The sequence below is a fragment of the Hemiscyllium ocellatum genome, chromosome 8 (genome assembly GCF_020745735.1).
Source record: "Hemiscyllium ocellatum isolate sHemOce1 chromosome 8, sHemOce1.pat.X.cur, whole genome shotgun sequence".
NCBI classification, from domain to species: Eukaryota; Metazoa; Chordata; class Chondrichthyes; order Orectolobiformes; family Hemiscylliidae; genus Hemiscyllium; species Hemiscyllium ocellatum.
Window position 1 is genome coordinate 109,005,074 of NC_083408.1, and position 12,068 is coordinate 109,017,141.

The 12,068-nt window shown below is 38.7% G+C and overlaps 1 protein-coding gene across 6 annotated transcripts in view; it reads right to left on the reverse strand.

Moving 5' to 3' along the window:
- Positions 1–12,068, reverse strand: part of ston2 (stonin 2) — a 141,049-nt gene that overhangs the window by 18,927 nt on the left and 110,054 nt on the right. For all 6 annotated transcript variants that reach the window (XM_060829439.1, XM_060829437.1, XM_060829438.1 and 3 more), the window contains one exon: positions 890–3,193. In XM_060829439.1, the coding sequence (XP_060685422.1) occupies positions 890–3,193 (2,304 nt within the window). The remainder of the gene's footprint in view (positions 1–889; positions 3,194–12,068) is intronic.

Consider the following 12,068-nt stretch of genomic DNA (forward strand, 5'->3'; position numbering starts at 1 on the left):
ACTGGAAGTTATGCTAAATATACATAAACACATTTACTCTTCCACAGTTGGAGTATTATGCCCAAGAAACAGATGCAACATGAAGAAAAACCATTCAGGCAAAGAGTAACTGTAAAGGTAACTGCCTGATTGGAGGCTGTGTATCCATCACCCTAAAATATAAGGATAAATAATTGGAGAGAAATTTGCAGAAGTAGGAGGTCTAAAGAACAGCTATAACAAACATCCTCCTGTGCTAAAATATACTATGACAGCAAACTTTGCCCTTAATGTAACATTCACAAAAACATAATGAGATTGCTCCAATACAACTACTCAAGCATAAAGGAGAACCAATGTGAATAGGTTTCTCTAATAGGAACAATTTCCACTTACTGTTGTTACGGTTGTACAACTCTGATCACTTTTACACAATCTATTAAGACTCAAGGTACAAATATGACCAATGCTGTAGAGATCATTAAGTGTTTCAATTTCATCCCAAGTTGATTCCAATTTATTGGCTGCTTTGTTAACCTGTCCTGCCACTTTCAAGTTTTGTGTACAAGCTCTTGTTCTTGTATCCCCCCTTTTACAATCCCAATTTTTGCAAAAGGAGTTATTTCTACTACCTTTCAAAATTTTAGATTGCCAGTAAGCAAATGAAAAGAAACTTTTTTTAAAAAAAGACTACACTGTATCAATATGTAAATTATATTGTCATGAATTCTTTTGATACAAAGCTTGCCTGCCATTTCATGGAACTTCTCTCAGGAGACATTTATCTGTGGTACTTTTACCCTTTTCCTTTATAGGTCAACATATACTTTAGTGATAAGAATTAGAGTGGTCGGGGTAAAACATTAACAGTTAAGAGCTTCCACACAAACAACAGTAAACTGTCACTCACCTGAATTTTTGTCCGGGAGTCTGTTGATTCGCCATACAATAGCCTTAAAGGCATGTTCATACTTGGCACTTCCCAATGTTACTCTCATGACAGGCTCTGAGCCAGACATGCTAGCACTACCAAAGCTGGCACTCCTATTAACTCTGGCCTTCAGGGACTTTTCTCGCAAGACACCTTCTCGTCGAAAGTTCTTAACCCAATCTGTTGGGACTGGATACCGAATCATCACATTTTCACAAGGCATTGCTGCAAAATGATCCCGATTAGACACAAACCCAGATGACATCACCAACCAAGACTGAAGCTCCACTTCAGCACCCTTAACAGTCGCTAAGGTTTTAAGGGAGAAAGGAAGTGTCTTTTCACCAAAGGTAGTCCTGAAACGCATTAATTCAAACCTATGACCATCTAATGGTAAAAACTTAATTAATCTGGAATTTTTGAATTCATCAACAGCCACACATGTATGGAACTGGTAGTCATTCATTTTAATCCATTTAGTTGTGGTTGTGGGAATAATGTCATGCCGTGACACAACTTCACGTCCCTTCATTTGAACATCATTGAAGCCTAGCCTACATTCTGGCATTCCAGACACAAATGCCAGAACATTGACATGAGTGACCACAGAATGCTGGATGAGTCTGTTGTCGGCTTTAGCCACAATACCTTTAAATTCATCCTGTACTTCCACAGTTATCTCTTCTTCAAAGTAATTGGCACAAATATCTCTGCCACTCGGTAATTTCATTAGTGTATCCTGAACTGTAGTCATAAAACTTACATAATCTTCATAAATTGTGGTGCCCAATTTCATCACTTGCACCCGGACTGGTGTCTGTACTACTGTTAGCATCGGATGATATTTCCGTTTTTCCTTGTATAATACTTTATCTATACTTATAGTGTGTATTTTCCCATTTTCATCAAAGTTCTGAAGTTTCAGTTCAGACAGCTCATGGCAGGGCAGAAGTTGAACCTCCCGAAAAGGCTTCTCAAGACCCTTTTCATAAAAGAGCTGTAAACATGCATTATCTAGCATTTTGACATATATAGGGCCCCAGTGTCTTGATGACATGATGTTCTTTTTCTCAGGTATTCTCAGCATCATTGGCCAACCATCCTTAGGCTGCAGGTAGTTAAAGTTAAATGTATTGCTTTCTGCCTCTGGAGAGTGCAAAGGGTCATCAGGTAAGGTAGGACTATCAAGCTGATCTGGATCCTCAATGTGAATTTGTTTAAGCCGAGTTAGAGCATCAAGATGAGAGCTGTAGTTTATTGGGTCATCTGTAAATGTGGCATTTAAAGCATTACTAAACATAATAGAATCTCTTTGACCATTAATGTGAGAACTGGAAAAGGGAGAGTCTGGACAGTGGTCAAATGCCATAATAGAATCCCTTTGACTATTGATGTTTCCATCATTTACAATTGCAGAAGGAAGTTGTGAGATCATATCTTCAGAATTCATGATTATAGAACAATTCATCTGATTATTAGATTTTCCATCAGGAAATGGGGGAATCAGATCTTCTTCATCACTGAAAATAATAGAATCCCTTTGATTTCGGATTTTTACATCAGAAAATGAGGACATCAAATTCGAAGAATTAATGAAAACGGAATCCTCCTGATCATTAGCACTTACAGTTGGAAGTGGAGAGGCCAAATCTGGAGAATTCTTGAACATAACTAAACTCCTTTGAGCATTTAGATTTCCAAAATATGGGGAAATAGGATCTGGAGGATGACCTGATGTAGGAACAGAATCCTTTTGGCATTTGGGATGTAAATCAGAAAATGGAGAGTCCGGTACATTTTGCTGTTGAAAGATCTGAGATGTGTCTGCTAATGAGTTCACCAAGGCTGACTTTTCATTTTGGTCAAAGAATGCTTGAAATGGATTGATTGGTGATGGCTGGACATCACGTAGAGATTCATCCAAAAAAGGGTTAGTGGTGCGAACTGGCGAAAATGGGTTTATGGTTGGACTGATTAGTGCAAGTGCATCATTCTTTTCTTCAGCAGAAAAATCCACCAAATTATTCTTTGATGCTGTTTTTTCAAAGCCTGTTTGAGGTCCCTGGAGAATCTTGTTGTTTTCTTGAGTTGTACCGTTGTGAGAAATTCCTGGTTTTAGAGGAGATGTTTGTACTGGTGAAATAAGATCTGGATCATCATCAAATGTCACCCAGCTTGAAAAGCGTGCTGTTGACATCTTGCACCCATTCAGCTGCATGTTATTGGGATTTCTATTCACTGTTTCCATTCTTGTTCCATGGTGACAATAGTAAGAGCCTGTTTCTGAAGAAAAAGAAACAATATTAACAAGAGTTAAAACCAAAACTGTGAATGCTAAGATATAGAAACAAAAGAAGAAAATGCTAGAAATAGACCATATCTACAGGCTTATCACATCTGAAAGTAAAAGATGTTAATATTGGTTCTTCTATTCAGCTTCCATAACATCAGGATTGATATATATTCTGATTTCCCATCAATTTAACAACATCCTACTATTCAAAATCCACAACCCCCACTGTTTAGCCATCATGAGAATATGTGTCAATGGCTCACTAAAAAGGTATATAATCCCAAGTGTAGTGGAGGCTGAAATAGTATTGAACAAAAGAATTATTCAAGTAAAAACACACAGCGTTTGTAGTTCTAATAAAAGTTGTGAAGCAACAAAGTGCAATGAGAAGTACTGCAAGATCTTACAGATAATTTGAATATAATTCAATGGAAACCCAACTAATTCAAAAATACTTCATTAGGAATATGGTCAAGGTACTCTCAGGGATACTTTGGGTGATAAAGTTAATATACAATATTTTGGTACATGGTCTTTTGAGAATTGATGTTGCCTGAATTTGGAATCTTGTAAATGTACCTGGCTGTATGACATCAAGACTGGTCTGAATCAACACCTCTGAGGTATACAGGGACTACCCGTATGCATTACTTCTCCTGCTACAATACCATTCAGGCTGCCCAGTAAGCAGCTAATATTACTGGTCACAACTGGTGCAAAGTATTTTCGTGCCCATTGGACAGACTCTTCCTGTGGGAAAAGGCAATTTACACAGCAGAACATTGATTTGGCAATCCCACTTCAACATGATTTTGCCACCTAAGAGGTTATTCCAGTAACAGTTACCCACTTAACAACAGTGGATAATCAATTTGATAGTTATGCAGCGATATGAGGACACTGCCACAATCCAGCAGACAGATCGCCTATTGAGGCCATATCCTGAAGATAGCAGAAGGTTGCCTCGCGATGGCAGAGAGTGGTGTGTGTGTGTGTGTGTGTGTGTGAATTTCTTTAGCTCTGTTTCCTAAAACCTACCCAATAATACTGGAGCCAAGTCTGCCAGACTGTTAACAGCTGTAGCCGCATTCCACCACAGTGAGTATTTTTGCTGCTGAGGATTGATCCTCTCCAAGGTTGTCATGACTTTCCTTCCTCTGTCGCCAAATTTTAGTTAATGCTACCACCAAGGGCATCAAAATCATAATTACCTATCCACAAAATGGAAAATCCCAAGCCTAGCAATATCTCAAAAACAAGGATTAACTTATTACAAAACAAAACTTTATTTTTGAAGAAATATTATACATTGCATGGCCAAACATTTTCAATTTAAAAATCCACATCTTTCTGCAAGCTATAAAATTTTCCCTTGTACCAATCAGTGCTTTGTTATGCATTGAGAGAAAACAACCAGGTTCTAGTAAATATAAACGTGGAAGGTTGAGAATTATTTTTACATTAAAATTAAATAAGAATGCTAGGAAACTTGAAATCATTTCACTTCATTTTGCCATTTGTTTTTGTTAATGTGTTGCAATGATTGTAATCTACTGTATGTAGATTATATCTCAAATTTAACGTTTGTTGGACTCAACCAAGCATGCATTCTGGGGCTGAAACATTAACCATCTTTTCATTTCTTCCAGTAACTACCAACATAAAGGTAGGTTTGAGGTGATCAGTATGAACGGATCCATTTCTTGGAATTTAGTGACAATTTGAGGACATTTTTATAATGATTTATATCAAGTCCACATTCAGATAACCCCCAGGAAAGTGGAGTTTGAAACATTATTTTCTCATATTCAAGAGCACTTTTATTCAATTAAAAACAATGCAAAGAATTTAGCTACAATCCCATTTTCACATATTAAGAGACTATAGCACCACAGTATGACTAATGCATATTTCTCAACAAATTCATGTGCTTGATTCTATTGTATCTAAAAGGGAAGTTATTGACAAAACCAAGGTTCCTATGATTTGCAAATGCAGGTTTTGGACTTGGATGTACAAAGTTAAAAATCACACAACACCAGGTTATAGTCCAATAGGTTTAACTGGAAGCACTAGCTTTCGGAATGCTGCTCCTTCATCAGGTGGTTGTAGGAATAATGCAGATTCTTGAGCAAACAGCTCTGCCAACCATCCAACCCAAACTCTGGGTCCGCTATGTGGATGACACCTTTGTGATCACTAAATGAAACAAGTTAGAGGAAACCTTCAAAACCATCAATAATTCCCTTATTGGCATAAAATTCACAAAAAAGGAGGAAAACATCAATAAACTGTCATTTCTAGATGTCACAGTAGAACGAACAGCCAATGGGGAACTTCAAACTAGCAGCTACAGAAAAAACAACACACACAGACCAAATATTGAACTACAGAAGCAATCATCCCAACACCCACAAACAAAGCTGCATCAGAACATTATTTCAACAAGCTAACATACACTGTAGCACAGAGGAACTACGCAAAGCAGAGGAAAATCACCTATACTGTGTATTCAAAAAGGATGGGTACCCAATGAGCACAGTCCGCAGATTTCTCAGCAACAAACCCAAACAAGCAGACAAAACATGTCAGAAAGCCTAGCCACCCTACCTTACATCAAAGACATCTCAGAAATGACCACCATTCTACTCAGACCCCTTGGCATCATGGTAGTCCACAAACCCACCAACACACTAAAACAGCAGACCCTATACAGACAATGAGCAAAACTAACGTCATTTACAAAGTACCATGCAAGGACTGTAACAAACAGGCAGTAAAACTAGCTATCAGGATACATGAACACCAACTAGCCACAAAAAGACATAATTCTCTTTCACTAGTATCCTCACATACGGATGAGGAAGGATACCACTTTGACTGAGCAACACATCCATCCTAGGACAAGCCAAACAAAGACATGCACGAGAATTCCTAGAAGCATGGAATTCCAAACCGGAACTCTATCAACAAACATATCGAGTTAGACCCCATCTACCACCCCCTGAGAAAAGGAACAGGAAGTGAATTCATCACAGGAAATAACAATCACAGGAAATGATATCACCAACCCAAAGAAACCAAAACATATAAATAGAAAACAGGAATTTTCAGCATTGCTTCGCCTGAGGCCCATGGAAGATGTTACCTAGTAGGGTAACAAGATGTCTGGAATTGAACCTTGCAGCTCAGCGAGCAAACCTACATCCAAAACCTCAACCTGAGCTACAAATCTTCTCAAAACTCGTTATTTAGCAATGCAGCTATGCATAGATCTGATGTAGGATTTCTGTTGTGAATGCTCCAATTTCTCTTTCCTTTCTAGTTTTGATCAAAACCATCTCTATGTTTTTCATTAACAGGACTGATGACTAGCCTATAGAATCTTGTTCTTGCCTTTGCATTCATTGTTGTGACTTTCTTGACATGATAGCACAGTTGAAATGCTGAACTTTGTGGGATGAGTGTTCATTCGAACAACATCAAGTGGCATTTCAGAGGTTCTCTTTTATACAAACTCAGTAAATGTACCAAATATGCCCTACTTAATAAACAAAAACAGACTTCAGGACTCTATATTTTGTGTCTTTGCTTTTGGCAGGAGGCAGTTTAAACAAAGTAAATAACGATGTGGATTTGAAAAGCTCAAAAATATTTGTTTATTTAACATTACAAAATATGTAATCTGGTCAATTAGCATCTTTATCATTTATTGATAAACATTTATATTTACTTGTTGTGGTTCTGTTCGCCGAGCTGGAAGTTTTTGCTGCAAACGTTTCGTTCCCTGGCTAGGGAACATCATCAGTGCTATTGGAGCCTCCTGTGAAGCGCTGCTTTGATGTTTCTTCCGGTATTTATAGTGGTTTGTTCTTGCCGCTTCCGGGTGTCAGTTTCAGCTGTAGTAGTTTGTATGTGGGGTCCAGGTTGATGTGTCTGTTGATGGATCTTCTTGCCGTTTCCGGGTGTCAGTTTCAGCTGTAGTGGTTTGTATATGGGGTCCAGGTCTATGTGTCTGTTAATGGAGTTTGTGGATGAATGCCATGCCTCTAGGAATTCCCTGGCTGTTCTCTGTCTGGCTTGTCCTATGATGGTAGTGTTTTCCCAGTCAAACTCATGTTCCTGGTTGTCTGAGTGTATGGCTACTAGGGATAGCTGGTCGTGTCGTTTTGTGGCTAGCTGATGTTCGTGGATGCGGATTGTTAGCTGTCTTCCTGTTTGTCCTATATAGTGTTTTGTGCAGTCCTTGCATGGTATTTTGTAAACTACGTTAGTTTGGCTCGTGCTGGCTATTGGGTCCTTTGTTCTAGTGAGTTGTTGTCTGAGTGTGGAAGTTGGCTTGTGTGCTGTTATGAGTCCTAAGGGTCGCAGTAGTCTGGCTGTCAGTTCTGAGACGCTCCTGACGTATGGTAGTGTGGCTAGTCCTTTTGGTTGTGGCATGTCCTCGTTCCGTGGTCTCTCTCTTAGGCATCTGGTGATAAAGTTGCGTGGGTATCCGTTTTTGGCGAATACCTTGTATAGGTGTTCCTCTTCCTCTTTTCGCAGTTCTGGTGTACTGCAGTGTGTTGTGGCTCTTTTGAATAGTGTCCTGATGCAGCTTCGTTTGTGTGTGTTGGGGTGGTTACTTTCATAGTTTAGGACTTGGTCTGTGTGTGTTGGTTTCCTGTGTACCCTTGTGGTGAATTCTCCGTTGGGTGTTCTCTCTACTAACACGATTAGGAATGGGAGTTGGCTATCCTTTTCCTCTTCTCTCGTGAATCGTATTCCTGTGAGTGTGGCGTTGATGATTCAGTGTGTTTTTTCTATGTCTGTGTTTTTGACGATTACAAAGGTGTCATCGACGATTACAAAGGTGTATCTGATCCAGAGTTTGGGTTGGATTTGTGGTAGGGCTGTATGTTCTAACCTTTGCATAACTGCCTCTGCTATGAGTCCCGAGATTGGTGATCCCATGGGTGTTCCGTTGATTTGTTCGTATATCTGATTGTTGAATGTAAAGTGTGTGGTGAGGCACAGGTCTAGTAGTTGAAGTATGCCGTCCTTGTTGATAAGTTCGGCCTCCTGTGTTCTGTTATGTATGTCCAGTAGGTTGGCTATTGTTTCTCTGGCTAGGGTTTTGTCAATTGATGTGAACAGTGCCGTCACGTCGAATGATACCATGGTTTCTTCTTTGTCTATGTGTGTATTCCTGATGATGTCCAAGAATTCCTGTGTTGATTGTATGGAGTGTTTGGATCCGCTGACTAGGTGTTTCAGTTTTTGTTGTAGTTCTTTGGCTAGTTTGTATGCTGGTGTCCCTGGTAGTGATACTATGGGTCTGAGTGGGATGTCTGGTTTGTGTACTTTGGGTAGTCCGTAGAATCTGGGGGTGTTGTTGCTTTCAGGTTTCATTCTTTGCTGGTCCGCTTTGGTTATCTGTCCATTTTTTTGTAGATTCCTTAGTGTGTTGCTTACTCTGTTGGTGAGTTGTGGTGTGGGGTCGGAGTCCTTCATTTGGTAGGTGTTGGTGTCTGCGAGTAGTTGTTGTGCTTTACTGATGTAGTCTGATTTATCTAAGATGACCGTCATTCTGCCTTTATCTGCCGGTAGTATGATTATGTTCTTGTCATTTTTCAGTGCTTTCAGTGCTTCCCTCTCCTTGGTGTTGAGGTTATGTGTATGTCGTTTTCTTATCATCATAGGTACGACCGTTTGTCTCACTGTTTGTTGTGTCTCTTCTGTCAGTCCATTGTTCCTGAGTGTGCATTCTAGTGCTGCTAGGAAGTCTGCTGTGTTGGCATCCCTGTAGTTGTATTTGAGTCCCTTGGCCAGTATAGTTCTTTCCATGTCTGTGAGCTGTCTGTGGGAGAGGTTTTTAACCCAGGTGTGTGTTGTAGTGTCCTCCTGTTTGTGGGTTAGTTTGTCCATTTTTTCTTTTAGTGCCGTTTTTTTGCGAAGTGTTGTCCTGTTCTGTCCTATAGTGATAGCCTGTTCTATGGTCCGGGTCCATTCCTGAACATGAATTTGACTGGGAAAACACTACCATCATAGGACAAGCCAGACAGAGAACAGCCAGGGAATTCCTAGAGGCATGGCATTCATCCACAAACTCCATTAACAGACACATAGACCTGGACCCCATATACAAACCACTACAGCTGAAACTGACACCTGGAAACGGCAAGAAGATCCATCAACAGACACATCAACCTGGACCCCACATACAAACTACTACAGCTGAAACTGACACCCGGAAGCGGCAAGAACAAACCACTATAAATACCGGAAGAAACATCAAAGCAGCGCTTCACAGGAGGCTCCAATAGCACTGATGATGTTCCCTAGCCAGGGAACGAAACGTTTGCAGCAAAAACTTCCAGCTCGGCGAACAGAACCACAACAACGGACACCCGAGCTACAAATCTTCAACCAGACTTTATTTATATTTACTGCAATTATTAATATTACTGTGTTTTTCCACATTAAATTTTAATGGACTAAAAAGCAAAGTGTTTCAGATGCTGGAAATCTGAAACAAACGGAATACTGGAAAAATTTAGCAGGTCTGAAAGCATGTGTGATGAGAGAAACAGAGTTAACATTTCAAATCTGATATGACTGTTCTTAAGAACGGTAGTTCAACTCTGAAACATATGGCTCTTGATATGTTACTTTCCTTCCTCTTACAAAATATGACTCTTGATATGTTACTTCTGTTTCTCTCACAGATGCTCCTAGACCTGCTGGGTTTCTCCAGTATTCCCTGTTTATTTTTTATATTTTAATTCTTGCTGTTTTCACTTAATTAGCTTATAGCTAAAAATACTGAAATATATTTATCGGAATTGTAAGAATTTTATCTTGACATAGCGCTTCAAGGTACAGAGTTTTACAGGATGATAAATGAAAGTATATAGCAGTAGAGTAGGTACATGCTGCCATAGTACACTTTCATCTCCTACGCATTGAACATGTACAAGCTTGTTCTGTAGATTTAAGTCTTTGGCTGAAAGTCTTTACTTGCTTGGTCTTTTAGGAGAAAGCATGTTGATTGAAATTAAAGGATAAAAATCAAAGACTGAGGTCTAGATTTAATTTGAAAAGAGTAGAAACTTGGACAATTCAAAGAATTTAATAATTATGCTTTTAGAGTTATAACGTCACACAGAATATCAGCTGTGAAGCCACATTCGGTCTTTACTGTGTAATTTTCTTCCATCCAGTGCCAGAAACTAGATATCTGTCCCTTTTTCTTGCGTAAGTTCAAAATAATATTAATGATTACCTGCTGAACCCAGAACCATCAGACCATGCATTAGACCTTGGGAAGGCTCTCAACTGGTCTTATAATATCTCATTGTAAATATTCAAGGTGCTTCTGCATTTCAAATAACCCTTTTTTGAAATGCATCCTCATGCTGATAATGTCCAGCTATGATATGCTGTTATACAATTAAATAACAAACAAAACAACAACTTGCTGTTATAAACTATTGTATTTCCTCACATTTAGGAGCCCAACAAACAACTATCCTAATACTATACCTTCATACTCAAGTATCACATCAAAATTTTACCAGCCACAGCCAAGTCAACTGAGAAATGGAGAATAAAAGAATCATGTTGTTCATTAAATCTCAACTTTCCTTCCTCTTACAAAATCTTCAAAATCTTCTTCTAATTTATTATAAAATTATAGAACAAACAGCACAGAGGCAGCCATTCGACCCATTCTATCTGCGCCAAGTCCCAAGAATAACAAACTCATATGTCCTTCATTCAAACGCTCTCCAGTGCTTCAAATGTTCCAACTATGTGGGAGTAAAAATAATTAATTAGGAATTCCTCAGACTTGATTAACCTTGCAGCATAAGTGAGCAAAAATCTTTGTTAAATTATTTCTAACCCCACCAAATTGTGCCTTTTTCAACTTTACAGACAGATATCTATTGTGGTCACATTGTTACTTCCCGTTTCATTTTATATTACCTTTAGATTATCCAGCATAAATTTTTTGTGCAATGTCTTAATTTGATGAGATTCCTTTGACTGCAATGATCTGTCTGCTGCCAGACACTGAACTATATAACGGCATCATCAACAAAAGCAAAAATATATCATGCAATGGAAGTGTTCTCTACTTCATTATTTACAGGTAGCATCAACAACACAGACTTTGTGGCATTCTTTGTGGAAAACTTAATTCAGGAAAGTAATTTTTCCCACACATCTTAAATGACCATTGTTGAAAAAGGTTATTGGTGAAATGTACTGCCCTCTGAAAATGACGCTACAAATTCACCAGGATAACTAAAAATGATTGGGAAATACTTAAAACAATAACACAAAAAGTGAAAATGGACATCAGTTAATATTTTAACATTATAATAAACTACAGTTGTTGTGAGAATCATCTGATAATTGGCAATAAGGCCATAATACTGTCGAAGTTACAGAAGTTGAAAGCCGACATGTCTGCACCGAAACCCGACCGAGTAAGAGTTCTTCAGCTGTTTCTAACAAGCGAGCAGTACTGAACAAAAAAAAAGCTGAACCTGTTGCTAAGTGCTGACGGCAATATAAATCAGCAACTCAATTCTTCTAGATTAGGCTGCAGTCTCTCCCAGTCTTTTAAACATTCCAGCTGGCTAATACATCAATCTCATGAATACACAAGGCTCAGATTTATAAAAAAAAAGCATCGAATTCATTAAAACTCCTCCAGAAGCCCACAAACATTCGCTTGTCCATTCTTCAAAGCACAAAACCCAATTTGTATCCAAACAGAAACAATCCGTAAATATATGGGAAAAATCTTTTATGTTCCACAAATCCCATAAAACAATTTAAATGTTTGCTTCTGTGCTACATTATTCTCATACCAAG